The sequence below is a fragment of the Blennius ocellaris genome (assembly GCF_963422515.1).
Source record: "Blennius ocellaris genome assembly, chromosome: 14".
Lineage (NCBI taxonomy): Eukaryota > Metazoa > Chordata > Actinopteri > Blenniiformes > Blenniidae > Blennius > Blennius ocellaris.
Genome location: NC_137663.1, coordinates 26,758,069 through 26,785,744, shown reverse-complemented (window position 1 = coordinate 26,785,744; position 27,676 = coordinate 26,758,069). Strand labels below are relative to the sequence as shown.

Sequence of the window (27,676 nt, the reverse complement as noted above, 5' to 3'; positions counted from 1 at the left end):
GTTCTGGTGTCACACTCGTTCTGGGTCACACTCGTTCTTCAAGGAACCAGAGGTCTGAACTGAAAGACTTTCAGGTCCCCTTGATTAAAGTGTCTTACTCCAGACGGAGAACCGTCCTCCTCCTAACTAAACCTGATCATGACAGGTTTGGTGTGACGGCGGCGGAACCGTCTTCGGGCCGGGACGCAGACGACCGGCGCCATCAGGTCTGAATGGTCAGGCCAATTTAACTCACTTGGACTGGACTGGACTAGACTAGACTAGACTAGACTAGACTAAACTAGACTGGACTGGACTGGACTGGACTGGACTGGACTGGACTGGACTGGATTCTTACCCAGGAATTCAAGAGGTTTTCAAACATTTTAGTTAGTATTGGTGTTAATATTAGTATTAGTATTAGTATGAGTGGTAGTAGTAGTAGTATTGGTATTGGTATTGGTATTAGTATTAATATTGTTAGTAGTAGTAGTATTAGTAGTAGTATTAGTGTCAATATTAGTATTGGTATTAATATTAGTATTAGAATTGGTATTGGTATTGGTAGTAGTAGTAGTAGTAGTAGTATTAGTAGTAGTAGTAGTATTAGTATTAGTATTAGTATTGGTATTGGTATTGGTATTGGTATTGGTAGTAGTAGTAGTAGTAGTATTAGTATTGGTATTAGTCTCATCCTGCAGCCACTGGAACCACCCTGAAGCTGTGGAACTCTCTGCAGTACAACTCAATGTCGCCCTCCAGTGGCCGGAGACACCAGGTGCACTGAACGTCACACAACTACACTCCAACACAACTACACACCAAAGACACACTAACAACCACACCGCTGATACTTGTTGTGTTCCTGTCGTTTGTCTCCTGCTTCCTTTCTGGTTGGCTGCTTTTGAAAAGGCACAAGAGAAAAGAGCTGAGTCAGCCATATCGTTGAGGGGAAAAAAAGAAGGGAGAGAAGAGGGAGAATAAAGAACCTTCTTTATTTACAATAAAACATGGACTCATTTACATTCTGAACCATAAAATCAAGTGTATCACTACATTTCTTGACCGTAAATAGAGAAAGCGATGCTCTATAATTTGACGGTAGAGTTCTTGGAAGCAGGAAGCTTGTTGCTTTAAAAACACAACTTTTTGTACATGAAGGCTCAAACTGCTTCTTCGGCTCCACAATTAACTTGGACATGTTGTCGAGTTCAGGTTTATTTTTAGGTTGTTTCGACATGAAACAAGTCCTCGTGAACAGAACTTCACCACAGACTCACTCTGCTCCACAACCTATCATTCATATTTATTTTAAGGACTTGCAGAGTTAAACAACTTCAACCACTATAATTCATGTGTAAGTAAATGCTTTTTTTTTTTTTTTTTTTTTTTTAGATTAGTGTCTGAACCCTAGACCATGCTAACAAAAATGACAAAAAAACATAACAAACTTAACAGGATTTCTTTATTTATAAAGACACAGAATGAAGGATTTCCATTTTTCACAGAGGGACGAGACGTCGTTCCGATGCAGACAGAGGAAAGAAAGAGCACATAAATTATAATATTCGGCGAACTTGTCTCATTAAATTCCCGAGATTTGACGTGAAATGGAAACGCCGACGCCGTCGCCAGCCTTTCCTGGATCAACACCCGTCAGAAACAGAACAAGTGACATGAACAAGTAGCGTCGGCGCTCCACGGTCACAGCAGCCGCCTCCTTTTCCAAGCTTTTCGTCTTTAAATACACACGAGTTAGAAAGTCAGTACAGTTCATCCGCATTCCCAGCCAGAACCCTGTAATTCTAAAAGAGGCTTTTATTTTTATTTTTGTTTAACCCCACAGTGAGCGTGGGTACAGTACTCATGAGAACCTAGAGAGGAAGGCGTTCTAACAACCACCCTCCCCCGTTCTTATCGCTTTGACTCGGTCCATACGAGGCCTAATAATGACTAAATGGTGCAGACTCCTTCAACTCATGGTACCCCTGGTGGTTTGGCTCTGTGAAGAAACAGAGAGGGCAGTTAGCGCTCAGAAGTACCACAAATCCTGTTCAGAGTTCCTCCACCAGAATCCCTCTGTAGAATACCGAAGGTCCTACGATTCTGCACAGAGAATAAACCAAATACAGGAAAACAAGACCGCCGTCTTCCACTCATTTGCAACAAACTGTTGATATTTCCTGACTGACGCCATCTTGGGAAAACTGCCCCCAAGGGATTCTGGGGTATCAAAGATGTCGTGGCGGCAGCTCCATAGATATAAAACACTAGATCCTTCTGGCGAAGGACGGTTAAGAGACTCTTTTAGACGTACAGGTGCTTCTGCCTGGGTTCGTAAAGAAAGAAAAGAAGCAATGGCGCCCGCTCTTCACTTCGCTCTGTCACTTTATGATTTTCTGCACGTCCCAGATGATGTAGACGAAAATAGCCACTAGCAGAATGCGTTTGAGTGTGTAGATGAGCGTTACGGTACCCAGGCTCAAGTCCTGCTCCACCAGCGGCCTCTTCTCGCCGCAGTTCACCGCCCGGCCCTGCGCCGCTCCCAGGATGGTCATGATGTCCACCAGGTTCAGCTTCCCCTCCTCCTTAGCCTCCTCCACTTCCTCCGCCAGCTCCATCGCCGCCTCCTCGCGCTCCTCCGCCTCCTCCTGGGTCAGCAGGGCGCCGAGGTTCGGCCCCGCCGCGCCCACCTGAGGCGGCGCCAGGCTGCACAGCGCCCTCACCTGGCCGTAGGACTTCAGGTGGGCCACGTTGGCGCGCAGGAAGAGGAGCAGGACGTTGAGGTCGTTGAGCGGGCAGCCCAGCCGCCGGCGGTTGATCAGGTCCAGGGCCGGCAGGACGTCGTAGATGGAGATGAAGGAGGTGTCCCAAACGAAGAGCCGCACCAGGCTGAAGAGGACGATGGGCGCCAGCAGGACGTAGATGGCGCCGTTGGCCACGCTGATCACCTGAAACACCAACTGGCCGATCATCTTGCACTGCACCAGCTCCGGCGCCCAGCTCTGCTCGCGCAGCGTCCCCGTCCGGACGAAGCAGCTGAACTCGTCCCGCAGGAAGGCGGACAGGTGGAAGTACGCCAGGTAGAGGCAGGCGGCCGTCATGAAGGTCAGCAGCAGGAAGCCGCGCAGGAAGAGCATGCTGACCAGGAAGTAGGAGCTCTGCTTGCACCGCAGGTACCTCTCCAGCAGGGGGTACTCGAAGTACCGCTTCTTCTTGGCCCTGCGACGGAACCAGAAGGAGAACGTTTACCGCGCGTTCTGTGTTCGGCTGCTTCCCGAACGAAACCTCCGTTTGCTGCTTCAGACTCCGAGGATCCGCCGCCGCCGCCGTGACTCTCAAACCCGTGGAGGTTAAGACTTGTGCTCCAGGGCTTATCAAGAGTGTCGCAGAGGGAGACGGAAGCGTTTCAATTCATTCTCCACAGATGCATTTTCTCAAGAGAGTCCCACTGACAGCTCTTCAAGTAACCTTTAGGCATAAAACTGTCTCTGGCAGATCACGTCGACCCAATTTCTCCATCAAAGATTCTCTCAAAACGCGGAAAATTCCGGTCTGGAGGCGAATCGGCGCTCATCGGTTCACATCACAGAAAACATCAACAAGCTTACCTCTTGAGCGAGACGTAAAAACGTGGCAGCGGGTCTCTCACCTCTGCAGCTCGGCCTGGAACGTCAGCGGGTTCTTGGTGTTCTGGCGCATGTCCAGGATGCTCTGCGCCAGCCGGACCGAGCGGTTGTACGACTTGTCCAGTTCGTCGATCACGAAGAGCAGGTCTGAGCCCAGCGTGGGCATGACGAGCTGGCGCCAGATCAGGGCCGGCAGGTACATCAGGACGGCCATGGTCAGCAGGGAGTAGGGGAACATCTGGACGGCCGATCGGGGGGGGGAGAGGAAGATGCAAATGAAGGGGAAGCGGCAGAATTCAGCAGAACGGACGGGGATAATTGTCTTAGCGTCTGAATGTTTCACGAAAAGGTTTCAGGCGTCGGCCTCGTTCACACGACGACCACGACTTTGACCGTTGAAGTTACAACGATGTCAAATCTTCAACAAAATCGACAGAACCCCACATTCGTACGGACGGATGATGAATTGGATTGAAGGAAAACGTCAACTATAAAACTGCTAATATAGTTGAAAACCACGGACTGGGCGTCACGAGACGTCGCCGGCCGGCCGGCAGCTTCCACACTCACTTTGTGCACCCAGAGCGAACGCTCCTCCAGGTTCCCGTCGCCGTCGAGCTCGTGGTGCATGAGCGAGTCCCAGCAGTACGTGTCCACGTAGTCGGCCTGCTTGATGGTGAAGTTGCTGGGAGGGAAGCAGCTGATCTGCGGCCCTGCATCAATAAAAAACAGAACAAAACAAAACAAAGTGAAAAGCATGAGATTTTTTTCCAAAAGCTGCAACTATTTCCTGAATCTTCATCCCTGCTTCAAACAGTATTTACATACGTGAAGTTAAAGTTGAATTGTTCTATCTAGCTAAAGAAATGTCCAACCGAAGATAAACAGTGAAGAGATGCTGGTCTATGTATCAGAGGACCGGGACTCGTTTCCACCAGGCCCCCGTCTGGTACCGAGCCGCACCGAAAGAATAAATAACTTACATTATTTCTATTTATTTATTTATCATCCGAGTCTGAACAAGCTTTGATTTTGATAAAAGACTAAATTGTCTCTGTGTTACATGCGTCTATGACTCACTCTTGTCTCGGTCACGTGACACATTAGCGACAGTCGTCTTTGTAAAGTTTCTTTACGAAGAGGAAAAGTTCCAGTCAGGAGACAGAAGAATCACATACAAGTAAGTAGAAAGACGTACAAGTACACAGTGGACTCCCCTTTATTATTATTACATTTACAAAATACCACAGTTTTTGTGTTGGTTGTATCATTTTATTTTGTAGTACTTATCCGCCACACCTTAAAGGCCGTGGAAATATTCCCCGACATTAAGCCGGTCCGTTGCCGTAGGAGACGGCGGCAGGATGAGCCTCTGCAGAACCTTCAGCTCTTCACCGGACGAATCACACGTTTCCAAAAAAAAACAAACAAAAAAATCAAGCTGGCAATTTGAGCTTTCTGGGCGGCCGGGTGGACGTCCAGATGTGAGCTCCTGCAGTCCTGTAGTTATTTCACCTTGTTCTGACCGCCGGAGGCCTCGCTCTGCCCCCGCCTGTCATTTCCCGGGACGCTCCACCCTGCAGCTCCACCCTGCAGCTCCACCCTGCAGCTCCAACTAACTCACCGCCTGGCAACACAAACCCTCTACTTTCCACATCTGGAAGCAGGAACACGCCACCACAAAAAAAAAAAAAAAAAACATACCGCCACTAATTTTGTGTGTGTGTGTGTGTGTGTGTGTGTGTGTGTGTGTGTGTGTGTGTGTGTGTGTGTGTGTGTGTGTGTGTGTGTGTAATTAATCAGCCCCATCTCAACATTACCATCACGGGCGGCGACGCCCAGAGGACCCCGGTGGTCGGCGGGTTGTACTGCAGTAATTTTCATGTTTCCTTTCATGTTTCCTTTCATGTATTTTAAGGAGAAGCAGTAAAGTAAGTAGAGTAAAATCTGCAGAATGAGAGAAGCTCCGCCTCCTGGACAAACACGACCTTCAATCTAAAATGGGAAAACCTGGACTGACCTAAAGACGTCGTTCTCATCCAGTCGCTCCCAGAGGGGGCTGAGTCGTGTTTCAGTTAATCGATTGATTGGTGGAAAAATGCTGAATCGGCATTATTTCATCTACTTGACGACCATTTGACCACAATGACTTTTAATCGATGGTTTTCATGTATTTCTACTCCAGTTCAGTTCTGATGTTTCCCAAGGCGAAAAGATCATTATCCTTTTTATTCACAGTCACCGTATGACTGGCCATTTGTTGTTGTTTTTTTTTATTTGTGATTGTGTTTATGACAAAACATGATGTGAGCAGAATCTGTTGCTCTCAGACGTCTTCGTACAAATCACACCTTTCCCTCCAGAACAAAGAACAAAACTGTCTTCAGTCGTTCATCATAAATTATCGCCACAGTTAAATAAAGACCTTGTTCCCGGGCAGACGAGTCTTTGATCTTTCAGCGTGACGACTTCTCGTCGGCGTCGTTCTAATTATCAACCTTCCTTCAACCAAACTTTCAGAAAATGTTCCCTCGTTCCGACTCGTGACGGAAAACATGGCAGCAGTCGGCAGCCGGAGTCTCGCTGTGACTCCGGTCCGCGGGAATCAAGCAGCTTGTTAAATGAACACGTACGTCGGTCCACGTCGCCGCCGCCGCTCAGATGGAGGCGGCGGGGGGAGGAAATAACGAGCAGTGGAAGGGCGGAGGGAGAGAAACGACCACGGAGCTCAAACGTGGAGCGACGAAAGCAGCGCTCGTGAACGTAGGGTGTAATTAAGGGCAAAAGCAAATGGAATTCAAAATCTGTTTCCCAGCAGAGCTGAGGAAGAGCGGGCGAGCGAGGGAGAGAGAGAGACTCACCCAGGGAGATCTCCCGGGCGAAGGCCATGCAGACCAGCAGCAGCGGCAGCCCCACCGACACGAACTTGATGACCTTGTCCAGAGGAAGCTCCAGCTCCAGGTGGCTGATCCGCTGCGGCGCCGCGCCGGCCGGCAGCAAGGCGTCGGCCAACATGGCCTTGGCGGCCGCCTGGGCGATCGACATGTTCACCTCCTGCGGCCGCGGCAAGGCGTTCAGGTGACGTGGTCAGAGAGGGAGAGGAAGATGTGTGGACACTACAGTCACACTACAGTCACACTATAGAAACACGACAGTCACACTATAGAAACACTACAGTCACAATATAGAAACACCACAGTCACACTACAGTCACAATATAGAAACACTACAGTCACACCACAGTCACACTACAGTCACAATATAGAAACACCACAGTCACACTACAGTCACAATATAGAAACACTACAGTCACACCACAGTCACACTACAGTCACAATATAGAAACACAACAGTCACACCACAGTCACACCACAGTCACAATATAGAAACACTACAGTCACAATATAGAAACACTACAGTCACACTATAGAAACACGACAGTCACACTATAGTCACACTACAGTCACAATATAGAAACACCACAGTCACACTACAGTCACAATATAGAAACACTACAGTCACACCACAGTCACACTACAGTCACAATATAGAAACACAACAGTCACACCACAGTCACACCACAGTCACAATATAGAAACACTACAGTCACACTATAGAAACACTACAGTCACACTACAGTCACACCACAGTCACACTACAGTCACAATATAGAAACACTAGTCACACTATAGAAACACTACAGTCACACCACAGTCACACTACAGTCACAATATAGAAACACTACAGTCACACTACAGTCACAATATAGAAACACTACAGTTACAATATTGGTACAATATAGAAACACTACAGCCACACTACAGTCACAATATAGAAACACTGCAGTCACACTATAGAAACACTACAGTCACACTATAGAAACGCTACAGTCACACTATAGAAACACTACAGTCATAATATAGAAACAATATAGAAACACTACAGTCACACTATAGAAACACTATAGAAACAATATAGAAACAATATAGAAACAACAGTCATACTACAGTCAAACTATAGAAACAATATATAAACACTACAGTCACACTATAGAAACACTACAGTCACACCATAGAAACAATATAGAAACACTAGTCACACTATAGAAACACGATAGAAACACTACAGTCATAATATAGAAACAATATAGAAACACTACAGTCACACTATAGAAACAATATAGAAACACTACAGTCACACTATAGAATCTATAGAAACACTGCAGTCACAATATAGAAACACTTCAGTCACACTATAGAAACACTTCAGTCATAATATTAAACACTATAGAAACACTTCAGTCATAATATTAAACACTATAGAAACACTTCAGTCATAATATTAAACACTATAGAAACACTTCAGTCATAATATTAAACACTATAGAAACACTTCAGTCATAACATTAAACACTATAGAAACACTTCAGTCATAATATTAAACACTATAGAAACACTTCAGTCATAATATTAAACACTATAGAAACACTTCAGTCATAATATTAAACACTATAGAAACACTTCAGTCATAACATTAAACACTATAGAAACACTTCAGTCATAATATTAAACACTATAGAAACACTTCAGTCATAATATTAAACACTATAGAAACACTTCAGTCATAATATTAAACACTATAGAAACACTTCAGTCATAATATTAAACACTATAGAAACACTTCAGTCATAATATTAAACACTATAGAAACACTTCAGTCATAATATTAAACACTATAGAAACACTTCAGTCATAATATTAAACACTATAGAAACACTTCAGTCATAATATTAAACACTATAGAAACACTTCAGTCATAATATTAAACACTATAGAAACACTTCAGTCATAATATTAAACACTATAGAAACACTTCAGTCATAATATTAAACACTATAGAAACACTAGAGTCGCACTATAGAAACAGTGTAAAAGAACAACACATCCTGTATATAAAGGAAAGAGTTCATGGTTCCTCATCCTTCATCACGTCAGAGAACCTGGAGTCTCACCTGGTTCTGATGGAACTCTGTGTCCAGACCCAACGGTTCCTCTGAAGACCTGCAGACCTGAAGACCTGCACCGAGCTGGAACCTGCTTATGTACCCTGGGAGGACCGGGATGGGGGGGGGGGGTCTGAGGATCTGGGCTGGACCAGGGCGGGCCGGTCTGGCTCTAATTACAGGCTGCACATCTGGGAGCATGTAGGACCTCCAACAGTGTGTGTGTGTGTGTGTGTGTGGTTACAGCTCCTCCATGAAGTTGGAACAGAAGAGACCTCATGTTGTTTCAAGGTAAACATGCATTACCTCCTCCATGCACAAGGTGGCAGCAGTGAGGCGCTGCGTCCAGTTTATCCAGGATCCAGGATTAAAGCTGCTGCCGCCCTCTGGTGGCCGAAAGCGGTTATTACAGGTGTGGATGTTCCAGGACAGATTCAAGCTCATTACGTCACAAATGTGTTTTTCACTTCCTGTTGGTGAAAATTAAACCAATACTGTCCTTAAACCTACAAGAAATCACTTTTAAGACTTTTGGAAGTCCACAAAATTACAAAGAATAAATTATAAAAGAAAACCTGCCGACACAACAATTATTATAAAACATCACTTTCATTCATTTGGAGGATGTGCTTTTAATTGTGTCCAAGTTTCTCAAGAATATGATGGCTTTATGGGCTAATCTGACGAAAGAGGAGGAAGATGCTCTATAATCTGATGCTATAGGAGGAAGATGCTCTGTAATCTGACGTTAGAGGAAGATGCTCTATAATCTGATGCTATAGGAGGAAGATGCTCTATAATCTGGTGTTGGAGGGGGAAGATGCTCTATAATCTGACGTTAGAGGAGGAAGATGCTATAAACTGGTGTTAGTAATCTGGTGTTAGAGGAGGAAGATGCTCTTTAATCTGGATTAGAGGGAGATTCTCTATAATCTGGATTAGAGGTGGACGATGCTCTATAATCTGGATTAGAGGAGGAAGATGCTCTATAATCTGGTGTTAGAGGAGGAAGATGCTCTATAATCTGGTGTTAGAGGAGGAAGATGCTCTATAATATGATGTTAGAGGAGGAAGATGCTGAAACAAACCGAAATAGACTGAGTGGATATAGTGTTATATAGTCACATATTATATAATCATATATATATATATAGATATATATATTCCACAGTGACCTGCAGGCTGACTAACATTTAGCCTGAAAGCTGCACTTCAGAAAGATGGATGGATGACGGACGTAAAGAAGTGATGGACGAGTCCAACGCACAGCTGCCCCCAATCAAAATTGGCACCTTTACATGTTTTAATTATTAAAATTGGTCTATTGAAACACAATAGATTATGACAACAAAGTGTACAAATGAAATAAAAATATCCCCCTTAATCCGTGTCTCTTGCTCTGGAAGATCCATGAAAAGAAGAAGAAGAAGAAGAAGAAGAAGAAGCAGAAGAAGAAGAGGAGGAGGAGCAAAAACCCAGAACTGAATATTAATGAGCAACAGACGTCACGACGAACGAGCAGAACATCCAGTAGAACCGGGGGGTTCCAGTTCTTCACATTAGAAACCAGCGATTGTGTTTTAGTACAAAACGGAGCTGAACGTCTCTTTTAAAATCCTTCACGTAAAAAGGAGCCAGAGCGTCGGGGTCCTCCACTTCCTGTTTGTCCTTGGAAAATAAAAGGTTTTTTGTTTTATTTTGTGTTTCATCGAGGGGGGGTGGAGGAGGGGGGGGGGGGGGGGCGTATTCCCGGGCGGTGAATCGTCGAGCTGCTTCTGCTTTGTTTTTGTCCGACGGCTGCACACACACACACACACACACACGCACACGCACACGCGCACGCGCACGCACACACACGCAAACAAAAATCCCAATAAATACGCAAACGTTCCAACACCAGAATGCAAAACGTGTGAAGAATCCATCGTAACACACTACATGTGCAGTGAGAGTTCCACTGGTGGACGACAGGGTTTTGTTCTTTTTGTTTTTGTTTTTGTTTTGCTCATGGGAGAAGAAAAACATAGAGTGTTCGGGGGGGGGGGGGGGGGGGGGGAAGTCCTGCTGTGCAGCCGAGACGTTGGGAGAGGAAATGTGTGGAAGGGGGAGCGCCGCTCCACCTGAGAACCCGCTGAGTCACCGGAGAAACAAGACGCCTCCGCCGCCGCTTCGCGCTCTTATTGTCAGCAGTGGAAATGACACGTCTGAAAATAAAGAGTACTTTCAGTACGGAGCCGATAAAAAATAATAATAAATAAAAATAAAACCAGCTAGAGCCCTTTTGGAAAGAAATTTCAGGTGGCAAAAAATGTAAGGAAGGAATTCGCCCGTGGGTCTTATTTTGAAGGGTCAGACACGTTTTCTTAGTGACAAAGTGAAAGACGCTGCAGTGTGCACGCCAGGCCACCAGGTGGTGCTGTGTGTTGTCGTACAAGCAGATGCAGTTTGTTAGAAATATCTCAACGTACGAAGTACAAAGTACTTTTGTCAGTACTTTGTGAATTGGTGGTGGTTATAGCGCCGCTATAGTGCACCTGGCTCTTAAAGGGGAAGCTGAGGGACAGCGTCTGATTGGTTGATCGGTCACTCTGGACGCTTTCAGCTTTTACTGACAGGACGGGTCAGTAAGTTAAGTTAAAGTTACTCCACCCCCCCCAAAAAAAAATCTTTAAAATAGACTTAAGTTCTCACTTCTGTCCGGAGAATAAAAGTAAACCTTCTCCTCTCATCTCAACCTGCAGTTTATGAAATCCTTCACAATAAAGTCCAGAAGTTTTCCAGACAAACCATCAAACTGTTGACGTTTCCTGACTGACGCCATCTCGGGAAACCTGCCCCAAGGCATTGTGGGACATCAAAGGTGGCGGCAGCTGCAGCCAGAATATCAACATTTGATAAACATCAAAGGATGCGTCAAAGGACGTGTCAAAGGACGAGTCTTGAATACGTGTCTGTGTGAGTTTAATGAGGGATGTCCTTCGTCTCCTGGGACGAGGCTCCGCCTCCAACCAGGTTCGTGTTTCCGATTGGAGGGTTTCGTTAAACGACTCCTGTTGGCAGTCGAAGCCCCGCCCCCCCCCCCCCGGGGTGTCGCCCTGGTTCTGTCGTTTGTGCTCTTTTCAAGTGATTCTAGATCAACAGACTCCAGGTTTGTCGGGAGAAGAAACTAAATAAGTTGAGGAGAAAGAAGACGCGACGCAGCTTCGTGTGGGGGTTCACTTCCTGTTCTGTACAGGAAGTAGATGGAAGCTAACATGGAGTCAAAAACTCTCGTCGGTGTGAAAGTACTCTTCATTTCCTCCCGGAAGCGTCTCGTCCGAAATCCTCCACTGCTCTAGAAATGGCGGAAAAAAAAAACGTTCCTCGTCAGAAAGCAGCCATGTTTTGTTTCGTCTCCGCCGGTATCGAATGTGCTTCCTGCCGCTCCGCCCGCCGTCCTGATGAAGACACGCCCCCAAACGCTCCGCAGAGTCCCGCGGCGGCGGCGGCTAGCCCGCCGAGGCTCCGCTGACAGCCGAGGTCAAAGTTCACACAGCTCCCCCTGCTGGACTAGTCCAGCTCCTCCGGGTGCTCCATGCTCGCATCCCGCCGCCCGCCGCCGCCGCCGCCCCCTCCCGCCAGCGGCCTGCCCCTGTCCTGCTCCTCCTCGCCGTCCTCCTCCTCCTCCTCTTCCTCCTCCATCCCCTCCTCCTCCTCCTCCTCTTCCTCCTCCTCTTCGTCCTCCTCGTCCTCCTCCTCCGTTCCGTCCATGGAGTCGTCGCCTCCCAGCATGGCCTGCTGCATGGCCAGCGTGGCCGAGTCCGACGACAGCGACTGCAGGCTGTCCATGCTCAGGGGGTCTGGGGGGGGGCACAGACGGGGAGGGGGGGGCAGAGATAGTGGGGGGGGTAAATAAATGGGGGGGTTAGATAAATGGGGGGGGCTGCACCTGCATTTCAACCGTCCTCTGTCATGGAGCCGCAAAATAGTTGGATCTGGGTACACTAACTTAAGGTACTCTACCATACAGTACCATACAGTACCATAAAATACCGTGCAGTACAGTACAGTACCATACAGTACCATAAAGTACCATACAGTACGGTACAGTACCAAACAGTACGGCACAGTACCATAAAGTACCATACAGTACCATAAAGTACCATACAGTACGGTACAGTACCATAAAATACCATAAAGTACCATACAGTACAGTACAGTACCATAAAGTACCATATAGTACAGTACAGTACCATACAGTACCGTACAGTACCATACAGTAAACAGTACCATACAGTACCGTACAGTACCATAAAGTACCAAACAGTACACAGTACCATACAGTACGGTACAGTACCATACAGTAAACAGTACCATACAGTACGGTACAGTACCATAAAGTACCTTACAGTACCATACACTATAGGTACAGTACTATAAAGTACCATACAGTACCATAAAGTACCATACAGTACGCAGTACCATACAGTACTATAAAGTACCATACAGTACGGTACAGTACCATAAAGTACCATACAGTACCCTCCCACCCCCACCCCCACCCCCACCCAGGACCCCGCCCCTGACCCCTGGGGAGTAGCGCAGTGCCCCCCGGTGGACGCCGGTCTTACTGTCAGAGTTGTTGGCGCTGTGCAAGCGGTGAGTCTGCAGGACTCCGGCCACGATGGAGTCGGGCCAGAAGCGCTGGGTGGGCCGGTGCTGGGACTTCATCTTCTTGGCCTTGGGCGCCGGGTCGGGGTTGCTGGCGTCCAGCATGGGCTGTAGGATGCGCCGGCGAGCGTTGATGAACCTGGGACAGAGAGGGACCGGGACAGGAAGTCACGTTCTTTAAAGAACCGTCTGGCGGACGCCTCCACGACGCTCCTCCTCGGACTCTTCATCACCACTTTACCTTCGTCTTCATCAAGTCACCTCCTTTTAATGAAACGACATCTGACGGTTTTGTTGGGAATTAAATGTTTCCGTCGTCGTGTGTGTGCTTGAAGTGAACGGCCAGCAGGGGGCGCCACAGTGTCACAAATGTGCTGAGGAGGAAGAGAGTCTTCCTCCAGGTTCAGCAGGAAGGGGGGGTGGAGACAGTGGGAATACAGAGACGGAGTCAAGGGGGAGTGATAGGGGAGTCAGGGTGGTCAGGGGGGAGTCAAGGGGGAGTGATAGGGGAGTCAGGGTGGAGGTCAGGGTGGAGTCAAGGGGGAGTAGTAGGGGAGTCAGGGTGGAGGTCAGGGGGAGTCAAGGGGGAGTGCTAGGGGAGTCAGGGTGGAGATCAGGGGGAGTCATAGGGGAGTGGTGGGGGAGTCAGGGTGGAGATCAGGGGGAGTCATAGGGGAGTCAGGGTGGAGGTCAGGGGGGAGTGGTGGGGGAGTCAGGTGGCCTTACCAGTTGTTGACCTGCAGCAGGGTGAGACTCGTCTGTGCAGCGATCTGCCTCTTCTCGTCCTCGGTGGGGTAGGGGTGCTGGAGGGGGAGGCAACACTTTTACATCCCTGCATTAACGTCGCTTCAGGATGCTGCCCGGGGCCCAGTGGCCCGGGACCTCATCACCTGGGGCCCAGTGGCCCGGGAACCAGTGGCCCGGGAACCAGTGGCCCGGGGACCAGTGGCCCGGGAACCAGTGGCCCGGGAACCAGTGGCCCAGGAACCAGTGGCCTGGGGCCCAGTGGCCCAGGAACCAGTGGCCCGGGAACCAGTGGCCCGGGAACCAGTGGCCCAGGAACCAGTGGCCCAGGAACCAGTGGCCCGGGGCCCAGTGGCCCGGGAACCAGTGGCCCAGGAACCAGTGGCCCGGGGCCCAGTGGCCCAGGAACCAGTGGCCCAGGAACCAGTGGCCCGGGGCCCAGTGGCCCGGGAACCAGTGGCCCGGGAACCAGTGGCCCAGGAACCAGTGGCCCAGGAACCAGTGGCCCGGGGCCCAGTGGCCCAGGAACCAGTGGCCCGGGAACCAGTGGCCCGGGGCCCAGTGGCCCGGGAACCAGTGGCCCAGGAACCAGTGGCCCGGGGCCCAGTGGCCCGGGAACCAGTGGCCCAGGAACCAGTGGCCCGGGAACCTGTCGCTCACCATGAGGTGCTGGAAGAGCCAGGAGCGCATGATGTTGGTGGCGTGTTTGGGCAGGACCCCCCTCTTGTTCTTGGACTTCTTGTCCTCACTGTCCAACAGGGACGAAAGGTCCACGTTTACCTTCAGACCACCAGATGGGAGAGGAGAGGAGGAGGAGAGGAGGAGGAGAGGAGGCGGGAGGAAGGAAGAAAAGAGGATGTGAAGGGCTTAGTTATTGTTGCCACGGAAACAAAGGCAGACTACCAATTACCTATCCTTTCTTTTTCCCAGTGCCGAGGGCAGAAACACCTCCTGAAGTGTCACCATGGCAACGGGATTAGAGCAACGACAGTTCAAACTACTGTCGTGGGGTCAACGGTGAGGGGTTAATGGTGAGAGGTCAACGTGAGGGATCAACGGTGAGGGGTCAACGGTAAGGGATCAATGATGAGGGGTTAATGGTGAGGGGTCAACAGTGAGGGGTCAACGGTGAGGGGTTAATGGTGAGGGGTCAACGGTAAGGGGTCAACGGTGAGAGGTCAACGGTGAGGGGTTAATGGTGAGGGGTCAACGTGAGGGGTCAACGGTGAGGGGTCAACGGTGAGGGGTCAATGGTAAGGGGTCAATGGTAAGGGATCAACGGTGAGGGGTCAACGGTGAGGGGTTAATGGTGAGGGGTCAACGGTAAGGGATCAACGGTGAGGGGTCAATGGTGAGGGGTCAACAGTGAGGGGTCAACGGTGAGGGGTCAATGGTAAGGGGTCAATGGTAAGGGGTCAATGGTTCAACGGTGAGGGGTCAACGGTGAGGGGTCAACGGTGAGGGGTCAACAGTAAGGGGTCAACAGGAAGGGGTCAACGGTGAGGGGTCAACGGTGAGGGGTCAACGGTGAGGGGTCAACGGTGAGGGGTCAACAGGAAGGGGTCAACGGTGAGGGGTTAATGGTGAGGGGTCAACGGTGAGGTGTCAATGCGGTCATCAGCTGGAATCGACTCCAGAGACCAGAACCAGACGTCTGTGGACCCCGAAAAAACCTCTCGACCATAAATCCTGTTTCAACCCCTCAATTACCCCTCGTGTGTGTGTGTGTGTGTGTGTGTGTGTGTGTGTGTGTGTGTGTGTGTGTGTGTGTGTGTGTGTGTGTGTGTGTGTGTGTGTCCTGAAGGTTCCGTGCGAATTAGGAAAAACAGCTTCCCAGGAACAGTCGGCTAATTATCTTTAATTATCAATAAAGCTATCAAAAGACCCAAAGCGTGAAAAGTCGTGAACGCTGGTGAAAAGACGTTTGTCTTCCCACCGGGACGTTCCAACGTCTCGTGACGCTGAACAGCAGTAACAAAGTCATTTCCGTGGATATTAAAACCTCTGGATGACACCCCGTCTCTGTCGGCTCTGCTTGTCCCCGAAAACTGGGAAGTGGGAAGTGGGAACTTTCCCAGCAGCCGACTTTAAGAAATGTCTTAACTTGTGAATTTACAAGGTAAAGTCAGCTGATATGAGCTGAACAAGTACAAACTCTGCTCCGGTACTTCTTCGGCGGACACACTGGAGTGTTTATATTGGGGGCAACTAGTATTCTATAGTTACCCCCCAATACCTAACCTAACCCCGACAGAGCTCGATGATGCTCCGTTTACACGTCGCCGGGTATTTACAAAAGATAGATATTCCCCCCTCTTATGTTTTATAAAAAACATTGTCACCATCCTAGGAACAATCGATCAGATTTTGGGATCAACGGTCAAGGTCAAAAATGTCTTTTTATCATGACGTGGACAGTTTTAACATGATTGATATCAAACCAGCTTCAAAATGTTCCCTTTTCAATTCCCTGTCCTCTGATATGTCACATGGGGGGGGTGGGGGGGGGTGAAAGGTCGAGGGGGGGGGTGGTGAAAGGTCGGGGGGGGGTGAAAGGTCAAACAGTGATAACAGATGGAAGGAGTGGTGTGGTGGATCAAATGAGCTTGTAATCCACTGGTTTCCATGACGATAGATGTGGCCATCGTTTTTAACCTCTCTCATCCGCTTTGTATGGGAATTTCTTTTTTGCAGTTTTTTTTTATTTATTTATTTAATTCAGAAACGATTCGCTGTTTACGTCCCAAAACCAAGTGGCTTGTTCCTTCGCCGGTGACAAATCATGCCTGGAAATTTCATGCAATTCAAGTGAGAAGTAATAATACATTTCTAAACGCTCTTCTTTAAAAACGAGTTCTGAATATATCCAGATAAACAAACAAATAAAACCATTAAAAAAATGACTAAAAACCCTGAAAAAGCTCAAAACTAGTTTTCGACATTGAATTTGTTAAAAATGTCGAAACCAGAACCTGAAATATCAGAATTTTCCTGACTAATATCTTTACTTCCTAAAGTGACATTTAGTTCGCAGCTCCGGGAGAGTTTTTAATGGACGAGCTCATTACTGCCCCCTGGTGCACAACAGTGGGATTAATGCAAATTCGCCTTCCTCCACCTTTATTGTAATAATAGATGATAATAATCCACTTGGCCAGGTGAGGCGGAGCATCAATCACTGTTATTCTGGCGCGTTAAAGTGGTGGAAGGAACTCCTATTGACAGGAAACGACATTTAAAGGCGACAAAAAACACCGAATTCCTGCTCGTCATCATTTATCCGTCTTTTCTGTTTTTCCCGCTCAGTCGGGATGTCGAGGAGCGAATAAAAGAGCGGAGGAGCGGAGGAGCGTCCTCGCCGCGCCTTTCATCTGCCGTCGAACCCGACGCCGTCGGGAACTCGCTCGGCGTCGGGGGAATAAACAATTTCCATTTTGTGTGACGGCGGGGGGGCCGTGTTCAGAGCGAGACAATGAAAAGGCACCCGGAGGGGGCTCGCTCAGATGTGAAGAGGCCTTTTTAATAAGAACAAATTGAGGCGGCGGGAGGTGAGGGAGGGAGGGAGGGAGGGGGGGAAGGAGGGGGAAGAGAGAGGGGGGGGGCGTCGGCCGACCGGACCCCCCGGTTTAGAAATAAAACAAACAGACGTTCTTTACCTGGGAGTTCTGGATCTGGATGGTTCCCGGCGGCAGCGCCTGCGTTAACACTTGCCCCTGCGATGTCACCATGGCAACCGGCTGGTACAGGGTCCCACCTGAGGGGATAATTTGCCGCTATGAGTGTGAATGAAGTGGCTCCGGCAGCCAGCGGCGGCGGCGGCCTCGTCCCCCCCCCCCCCCCACCCACCCCACCCCCCCACACCGCCGCCGCATTAACTACCTCTTGTCAGCCGAGCAATCAAAACGCAGGCAAACAAGAGACTAAATGATTAAATTCAAGGTGCGTTAATGTCCTTTCACCCAGGAAGAGAAGAAGAAGAGAGGGGGGGGGGGGGTAGGGAGGGGAGGGGGGGGGGTTGGATTAATTAGCCTTGATCAAGACGCTCTTATCCCAGTCTGTTTGAGCTCTTCACTGTGTCGTGATCAAAGGCGCAGGCATTGATTTATTTGAGGTTAAAAGGGATTTCCAGAGGGCAGGATTAACATTTCACTGGAGCGGCTCCACGTTGGAGGGAAGCAGGGAGGTTCTCCGTCAAGAGAACCGACCCACACAAGGCAGCGCCTCCAAAAGTCACGGTGGCGGAGAGTATTGGGAAAACAAGACAGTTTCGTCTGGTTTCCAAAGTCTAAAGTCTGTAGTTGGCTGGCCGATTCCCCCCGGGGGGCGCCGGGGAGCTTTAAGGGGTCCCAGCAGGAGTCCTCAGACCGGATCAGGATCCTCCTGCTGCCTCATCGATCCTCCTCCGTCTGGAGAGCCGGAAGTCCCGGAGGTCTGGAGTCCACCGGACCGTGAAGGCTGGACCTCCACTGGACCATCTTCCTCCTCTAATCCAGATTATAGAGCATATTCCTCCTCCGACACCAGATTATAGAGCATCTTTCTCCTCTGACGCCAGATTATAGAGCATCTTCCTCCCCTGACGTCAGATTATAGAGCATATTCCTCCTCCGACACCAGATTATAGAGCATCTTTCTCCTCTGACGCCAGATTATAGAGCATCTTCCTCCCCTGACGTCAGATTATAGAGCATATTCCTCCTCCGACACCAGATTATAGAGCATCTTTCTCCTCTGACGTCAGATTATAGAGCATCTTCCTTGTCTGAATCAGATTATAGAGCATCTTCCTCCCCTGACATCAGATTATAGAGCAGCTTCCTCCTCCGACACCAGATTATAGAGCATCTTCCTCCTCTGACACCAGATTCTAGAACATCTTCCTCCTCTAACTCCAGATTATAGAGCATATTCCTCCTCTAATCCAGATTATAGAGCACCAGCCTCCTCTAACGTCAGATTATAGAGCATCTTCCTCCTCTAATCCAGATTATAGAGCATCTTCCTCCTCTGACATTAGATTACAGAGCATATTCCTCCTCCGACACCAGATAATAGAGCATCTTTCTCCTCTGACACCAGATTATAGATCATCTTCCTCCTCTGACACCAGATTATAGAACATCTTTCTCCTCTAAAGTCAGATTATAGAGCATCTTCCTCCTCTAATCCAGATTATAGAGCACCAGCCTCCTCTAACGTCAGATTATAGAGCATCTTCCTCCTCTGACATCAGATTATAGAGCATATTCCTCCTCCGACACCAGATTATAGAGCATCTTTCTCCTCTGACACCAGATTATAGAACATCTTTCTCCTCTAAAGTCAGATTATAGATCATCTTCCTCCTCTGACACCAGATTCTAGAACATCTTCCTCCTCTAACTCCAGATTATAGAGCATCTTCCTCCTCTAATCCAGATTATAGAGCACCAGCCTCCTCTAACGTCAGATTATAGAGCATCTTCCTCCTCTGACGTCAGATTATAGAGCATCTTCCTCCTCTGACATCAGATTATAGAGCATCTTCCTCCTCTGACATCAGACTATAGAGCAGCTTCCTCCTCTGACGTCAGATTATAGAGCATCTTCCTCCTCTAATCCAGATTATAGGGCATCTTCCTCCTCTGACAGACTGAATGATAATTCAACAGCTCAGCAGATTCATCAGATTATAATCCATTACGCAATAAAAGTGGGATGAGAGACGAACTAAACCAGATTATTGCTCACAGATTACTTAATCTCGGGACATCCTGAGATTCATACAGAAGTAGTTTTCTTCAACACGACCACCAGGGGGCGCTCTATGAAGACGATGATAAACGAGACTATGAAGAACCACAGAGAGAGGAAGTCACAGATTAAAGCCCCGTCACGAGATTAAAGCGTCTCCGTCGACGAATTGGATTGAAATCTGAACAAACGCCATTCAGGGCGCGTTCTGAATGTTCTGAACACCTGAACACGCCGTGTGTGTCGTGATGCTCACCCGATACCACTTGGGAGTTGATGGTTGTCATGGCGACGTTGCCCTGTTGGAGCCCCCCGGCGGGCACCACAATCCCCGCAGGGTTAACAGAGCTGGAGACAGAGGTCATGGATGGAGAGGAGGTCTGAATTAGTTCCTGGGGGGGGGATCACAGAGGGAGACACTGGTGAGGCGGGTGGGGGGGGGGGCTCTGAACTCCCCCACAGCATCGTCTGGTAAATGACAGGTGGTGTCGAGGGAGGAGGAGGGAGGAGGGAGGAGGGAGGAGGGAGGGAGGGGGGGGGGGGGGGGGGACTGACCTGCTGCATGCTGAGGCTGGTGTGCGTGGGGGAGTAGGGCCCCCCCAGGTCGTTGCGCAGCAGGTTGTCGCTGTGCATCTTGGTCTTGAGGCAGGTGATGTAGCGGTTGCAGAAGTCCTTGCAGAGCTCATTGACCTTCTCCAGCTCCAGCAGGTGGATCCGCAGCACCTGGATGGCCTTCACCATCTGGGGGGGGGGGTGGAGGGGGGGGGGGGGGCAGGTAAATCACTGCAGTCTGCTTTAAACCCGCGAGGCGTTACACCGAAAAAATCTTTTTATTTAGGTTTTGTTCTGCGGCACATCGACAAAGACAAAAGTAAAGTGTTTATTGAGAAAATGGCTTCTTTTTTTTGTTTACATTTTTTATTCTTGGGTTTAAACAACTTTTTTTTTTTTTTTATTTTAGCCCCAAAACTTCCCAGGAAAAAGAAAAAGAAGAAAATAAAAAAAAAAGGTCAAATACACTCGTTGCTGTTTTAAGTACAGTTAGTTTAGTTTAAATACATTGAAGTGAAGCAAAACGACCTCCAGTTACTTTACAGTCAAACAGTTTAAGCTCGGTTGCCGGATACGATTCTCTTCTGAGCAGTCGTGACGTTCTGTAATGGAGGGAATCACTTCTCTACACTCGAAAAAAATCAACTCTTGCAGTTTTCCAGCTTACAAATCAGAAATATGTTCGATTAACACCAGTATGTTGAGTTTCTTGCTGTTAACACATGTACTTCCGATAATATGAATAAATGCGATTCAGTGTACTTAATATGACGAGATGGGAATCGGTGACGTGATTAAATCGCATTAACAAAATTATGTGTGCGGAAATGACAGAATTATTTTTTTCAGTGTAGAAAACTTCAAAATACAAAATACGACTAAATCTGGGAGAAGTGGATTCTATGTTGCTGTTGCAGTTCCTCCTTCCACCACTGGTGCGTCGTAACGACTTTATTTGTAAATTACGTGACGACTGTTCCGTCGTTCGCCTTCCGCATTTGCTTTATTAATTTCCATTTGATGGCTAAAGGGGGCGGGACTTCCGCTTTCCATCCGGACCAATCGATGAACCTCGTTTCTTCCGCCCCCCCTCCCTCCTCTGGTCGGAGTTCTCTGGGGGGGGGGAGGGGGCGACAGCGCCCCCAAACCAGCAGCCGCTGTAATTACATCAGAGCGGATTGATCCCAGTGAGTCTTTCCCGGCGGCAGAGACGTTAAATCCAAAGGTTGTCGAAGGTAAAACGCAGCTTGTTTGACTCCGGAGTCGCCGAACCGAGAAGATCCACTCCAGTGTTTCTCTTCGGGGGGAAACTGAGTGTCCATCGACCCGATGACATCATCGATCGGCTGCTTCCATACGAGGCGGGACGACGGGGGGGGGGACAGACGGTGGACGGGCTGGACTGATGGACTGATGGACAGTCTCTCCGTCTTTCAGCCACGGCCGCTGGAGAATATTACAACGTATTCGCTTTTGTTTTTAACGCCGAGTTCTTAATTGACTGAGAATCTGCAGCGACGCTAAAGCTAAAAAAAAAAAAGCTAAATGAGTTTTTAAAATAAGAATCTTGAAGAACAAAGAAAAACTACTTCTACTCCACACGAGCCAAAACTGTGTTTCTTCTGAAAAAAATTATTAAATAAACACGTCACTCTGAACTCAAAATGCTGTAGTGCCCATGCCAGGCCTGTAGGAGGCGCTGTGAGTAAACAAATACACCAAAAAACGAGGGTCGCCACTAGGGGGGGGGGGGGGGGGGGGGGCTTCCCCTTATTTCAGTAATATAAGAACGTCTCAGACCTCCCAGAGTATTAGAAATACTTCACTTTACCGACGTGTTAATTCTCCCCACCAGATGGACGCACTAAAAATAGAACCCCTCCCACGTTTTCTCCGTCCGTCAGCCAACATTTATTTCCAGGCAGTCCGGCCGGCTCTGGTCGTCGCCGATGTTTTCCCCGAACCAGGCTGAAAAGACGAAGTTTCGAAGACGAGGCGAGACGCAGCGGTCGTCTCTATTGACGATCCGGCAGTGACATTCAGCGTCAAGTGTTCCAGAGATGCGTATGGATTGGCGGGGGGGGGGGCAGGGGAGCGGCCATCCTTTCATCCTCCGACACACAAAGCGGCGGCGGCGGCGGCGGCGTTCCGGAGATCATCGAACGGGAGAGGTTTGGTTTCCCGCGGCGCTCAAACAAAACACTGACAACACGGGGTCAGAGTGACAGCGGAGACACGGAGGGCTCAGAACTTCCTGTTCTCACCGCCGTCAATCAATCCAACACTTCAATCTATTTACCTTCAGACTCGCCAGCAAAACAAGCCGAGGAGCAACAGCCTCTGGTATTTACTTTGTACCTCTACTATCGAGTACCAGCACTTTAACTGTACCTCCTACTGAGTGTATATAGAATAGAATAGAATAGAATAGAGCTTTATTCCTCCCCGGGGGGGGAAACGCAAACTTACCACAGCTCAAGGTAAAAAGGTGCAGAAATTATCAAATTAAAACATAAGATAAAGACATAAGACAAAACAGAATAAGTAAAAATAAAAATATAAAACAATCCAGTAAGAAAAGAAATCCTTGATACACACAGTGTAGATCCTCACAGGGTAGAAAGTGAGATGTACTCAGTGCAGGTCTAAACGTACATGAGAAGAATGTAGGACATTTACACACACACAGTAAAAGGTACTGATATAAAATACTATATACATTTTTTTTTAATCACACTTTATTAACTTTATAAACACCCTCCTCTCCTGAACACAGTCCTGTTATACTATTTAAGCATAAATTATTCAGCAGATAATTAAGCATAAATTATTCAATAAAATTACATACGTATAAAGCAAAAAAAATATTTTTGTAATAATATATTACAAAATAAAATAAAATATAATAAAATATATATTTTATTATGTTATTTTGTAAATGTACTTTAAGTTGGTGTCTTCTTGCACCTACACAAAGAAATATTGGGTAAATAAATAAAAATAATCTAAATATCTGCATAATCACATACATAAATTACTTTAAACATATACATATATATATATATATATATATATACATATATATACAATGTGCAAGTGCAACTCCTCACACTGCTTAATGTTTACACCATCTGGATAAAAGCAGCAGCATGAAGAGAGGAAGTTAAAACTGAAGGTTTCATTGGAGGACTGTTGCTAAGCAACAGCTGGTTGCAGGTAAATCACCTGGCAGAGCAGTTTGCAACGTCTATGGCAGAACGCAGTGCTTTCAGGAATTCACACTGAATGTTTGCAGTTGTAGTATTATCTATTCGTTTTCCATTTATTGTAGTTGTTTTGTCTTATTTAGTTATTTTTAGGGCAACGTTCACATTTAAGGCTAATTAGCCTAGCCACCACGGGCGGAAAGGGGCGGGACTTGCTCTTTCGGTCCGGACCAATTTAAGGCTAATTAGCCTAGCCACCACAGGCGGAAAGGGGCGGGACTTGCTCTTTCGGTCCGGACCAATTTAAGGCTAATTAGCCTAGCCACCACGGGCGGAAAGGGGCGGGACTTGCTCTTTCGGTCCGGACCAATCAATGAGCCGCGATTCTCCTTCACTTCCTCTCCGGTCGGTGTTTGTTCCAGGCGACGGCGCCCCCTAACAGCAGCCGGTGTAACTGCGTGGCGTTGTGACCCGCCCAGCAGCGGCGGTCTCCCCTCATTGGCTGCAGCTTCTCTCCCTCAAAGTCGCAGCCAAGGTCGACCCTGCGGTCAGGAAAGTGCTGGTCCAAGGAGGAGATCAATCAATTAAAGTGCCGCGGCTTAATGAAAGGGCCGGAACCTCCTGCGCCGGATCGGCCCGGCGCTACGTTACTGCCCCGGAGAAGAGTTAGTGCCCCGAGGGAGGGCCGTCTGCCCCCCGGCGCCTCATAAAGCACACAGAAGCAGGTTAATGGGCTGTTCAGCACCGCGGGGTCGGCCGTCCCCCCGTCCCCCCCGTCCTGTAACCACCGGGGACACTTCGTTTTTCTCCCCTTTCTTCATCTGGAGTCTCCGTCTCTGTCCGGCCTGGACTCCTCCCCCTCTCTTGTCAGTGACCACCGTCATCCTCCACGTCCAAACCGGGGATCACTGCTCGTTGTGGCGGCGGACGGGGAGGACGGGGGACGGGGGGGACGGGAGGACAGGGGGACGGGGAGGACGGAGGGATGGAGGGGATGGGGGCAGGGGAGGACGGGGCAGGGAGGACTTGGAGGATGGGGGGGCGGCGAGGACGGGAGGACGGAGGGATGGGGGGACGGGGAGGACTGGAAGGATGGGGGACGGGGGACAGGGAGGATGTGGAGGATGAGGGGGGGACGGGGAGTACGCGGGGTGGGGAGGACGGGGGGACAGGGAGGACAGGGGGGAGGGGAGGACGGGTGGCGGGGTGGACAGGGAGGATGGGGGGACGGGGAGGACGGAGGGATGGAGAGGATGGGGGCAGGAGAGGATGGGGGCAGGGGAGGACGGGGCGGGGGGACGGGAGGACAGGGGGACGGGGAGGACGGGGGCGGGGGGGACTTGGAGGATGGGGGGGCGGCGAGGACGGGAGGACGGGGGGACAGAGAGGACTGGAAGGATGGGGGACGGGGGACAGGGAGGATGTGGAGGATGAGGGGGGGACGGGGAGTACGGGGGGTGGGGAGGACGGGGGGACAGGGAGGACAGGGGGGAGGGGAGGACGGGTGGCGGGGTGGACAGGGAGGACGGGGGGACAGGGGGGCGGTCGGCCCTTTATGTGGTTCGGTTTGCGTTCATGTTGCATTTAGTCCGTTTCAAAGTTGTTGAAAACATGTTGACTGTTTTCTCTAATCCAGACACGACTAAACGACTGTTTTCTCTAATCCAGACACGACCAAACGATTGTTTTCTCTAATCCAGACACGACCAAACGACTGTTTTCTCTAATCCAGACAGGACCAAACGACTGTTTTCTCTAATCCAGACACGACCAAACGACTGTTTTCTCTAATCCAGACAGGACCAAACGACTGTTTTCTCTAATCCAGACAGGACCAAACGATTGTTTTCTCTAATCCAGACACGACTAAACGATTGTTTTCTCTAATCCAGACACGACCAAACGACTGTTTTCTCTAATCCAGACAGGACAAAACGATTGTTTTTTCTCTAATCCAGACACGACCAAACGACTGTTTTCTCTAATCCAGACACGACTAAACGACTGTTTTCTCTAATCCAGACACGACCAAACGACTGTTTTCTCTAATCCAGACAGGACCAAACGACTGTTTTCTCTAATCCAGACACGACCAAACGACTGTTTTCTCTAATCCAGACAGGACCAAACGACTGTTTTCTCTAATCCAGACAGGACCAAACGATTGTTTTCTCTAATCCAGACACGACTAAACGATTGTTTTCTCTAATCCAGACACGACCAAACGACTGTTTTCTCTAATCCAGACAGGACAAAACGATTGTTTTCTCTAATCCAGACACGACCAAACGACTGTTTTCTCTAATCCAGACACGACTAAACGACTGTTTTCTCTAATCCAGACACGACCAAACGACTGTTTTCTCTAATCCAGACAGGACAAAACGATTGTTTTCTCTAATCCAGACAGGACAAAACGATTGTTTTCTCTAATCCAGACACGACCAAACGACTGTTTTCTCTAATCCAGACACGACCAAACGAATGTTTTCTCTAATCCAGACAGGACCAAACGACTGTTTTCTCTAATCCAGACAGGACCAAACGACTGTTTTCTCTAATCCAGACAGGACCAAACGACTGTTTTCTCTAATCCAGACAGGACCAAACGATTGTTTTCTCTAATCCAGACACGACCAAACGACTGTTTTCTCTAATCCAGACAGGACCAAACGAATGTTTTCTCTAATCCAGACACGACTAAACGACTGTTTTTTTCTAATCCAGACACGACTAAACGACTGTTTTCTCTAATCCAGACACGACTAAACGACTGTTTTCTCTAATCCAGACACGACTAAACGACTGTTTTCTCTAATCCAGACACGACTAAACGACTGTTTTCTCTAATCCAGACAGGACCAAACGACTGTTTTCTCTAATCCAGACACGACTAAACGACTGTTTTCTCTAATCCAGACACGACTAAACGACTGTTTTCTCTAATCCAGACAGGACCAAACGACTGTTTTCTCTAATCCAGACAGGACCAAACGACTGTTTTCTCTAATCCAGACAGGACCAAACGACTGTTTTCTCTAATCCAGACAGGACCAAACGATTGTTTTCTCTAATCCAGACACGACTAAACGATTGTTTTCTCTAATCCAGACACGACCAAACGATTGTTTTCTCTAATCCAGACACGACCAAACGACTGTTTTCTCTAATCCAGACAGGACCAAACGACTGTTTTCTCTAATCCAGACAGGACCAAACGACTGTTTTCTTGACTCACCAGATTGTCCAGCTCCGGGTCCTCGCTGAAGAACGGTTTGTGTTCTCGCTCCTGCTGGTGCACAAAGTTCTCGATGTCGACGTCGAAGCTCGCCGACGTGATGCATTCGGATCCCTGCGTGGCCTGTTCACACTTCTCAAACAGCAAGGCTAGCAGCGGGAACAGCGGGTGTCTGCGGAGAGAACGAGTCAAACAAGTCAGAGAACAAGTCAGAGAACGAGTCAGACGACGCGTTAGAGGACGAGTCAAAGGATGAATCAGAGAACGAGTCAAACAAGTCAGAGGACGAGTCAAAGGATGATTCAGAGAACGAGTCAAACAAGTCAGAGAATGAGTTAGAGAATGAATCAAACAATGAGTCAGAGAACGAGTCAAACAATGAGTCAGAGAACAAGTCAAACCAGTCAAACAACAAGTCAAACAAGTAAGAGAACGAGTCAAACAACAAGTCAGATAACGAGTCAGAGAATGAGTTAGAGAACGAGTCAAACAATGAGTCAGAGAACAATGCCAGCAGCGGAGAGACGAGCAAAACAAGTCAGAGAATCAAAAAGTCATTTCTGGACATTCAAGCTGATTATGTTGTTCTGCTGTTACTGACTGACTGTTGTTGAGGAACCTGGTTTGCTGGACGTCGATTCTGAGTCTGAGCTCAAACATCAAAACATTAAATGAAGCGTTGAGCGACTGTGACAGGAAGACGTTGATCCACCGGCGGAGCTCCACCTCTCCTCGAACAAACACCGAGTCATTACGCTCTCGTACATTCAGCTCTGCTCCAGACCCCCCGGGGGTCCGGAAACGTTTTAATTAGCGACAAGACGTTCCGACGTGGCGACGCGTTAACAGTTGTCTGGATGACGGGTGGATCCAAGACGTACAGTAACAGCGGCTTTACGTGCGCGGCGGCTCCGTGACATTCCTGGAAGGACGAGCTGAACAT

The 27,676-nt window shown here is 48.5% G+C and overlaps 2 protein-coding genes across 6 annotated transcripts in view; both read right to left on the bottom strand.

Moving 5' to 3' along the window:
- Positions 1–1,343: 1,343 nt before the first annotated feature.
- LOC308139288 (pannexin-3-like) lies at positions 1,344–8,662 on the bottom strand. 2 transcript variants are annotated; one of them, XM_080508685.1, is made up of 6 exons: positions 8,620–8,662; positions 6,470–6,662; positions 4,179–4,321; positions 3,632–3,846; positions 2,456–3,201; positions 1,344–1,981 (listed from the first exon to the last, which is right to left on the bottom strand). In XM_080508685.1, exons 2-6 carry the CDS (start codon positions 6,651–6,653, stop codon positions 1,923–1,925), a joined length of 1,347 nt encoding a protein of 448 aa, XP_080364811.1. In that variant the 5' UTR covers positions 6,654–6,662; positions 8,620–8,662; the 3' UTR covers positions 1,344–1,922. The 2 variants fall into 2 exon arrangements, with proteins under 2 accessions (XP_080364811.1, XP_080364810.1); XM_080508684.1 differs by having other exon boundaries at positions 1,344–3,201.
- Positions 8,663–10,591: 1,929 nt separating this feature from the next.
- pknox2 (pbx/knotted 1 homeobox 2) overlaps positions 10,592–27,676 on the bottom strand; it is a 78,596-nt gene continuing 61,511 nt past the window's right edge. For all 4 annotated transcript variants that reach the window (XM_080508317.1, XM_080508314.1, XM_080508316.1 and 1 more), the window contains 8 exons: positions 26,734–26,905; positions 20,293–20,478; positions 19,994–20,129; positions 17,661–17,758; positions 14,665–14,784; positions 13,987–14,063; positions 13,221–13,399; positions 10,592–12,449 (listed from right to left, as the gene is read on the bottom strand). In XM_080508317.1, coding sequence (XP_080364443.1) covers positions 12,160–12,449; positions 13,221–13,399; positions 13,987–14,063; positions 14,665–14,784; positions 17,661–17,758; positions 19,994–20,129; positions 20,293–20,478; positions 26,734–26,905 — 1,258 coding nt within the window. In that variant the 3' untranslated portion in view covers positions 10,592–12,159. The remainder of the gene's footprint in view (positions 12,450–13,220; positions 13,400–13,986; positions 14,064–14,664; positions 14,785–17,660; positions 17,759–19,993; positions 20,130–20,292; positions 20,479–26,733; positions 26,906–27,676) is intronic.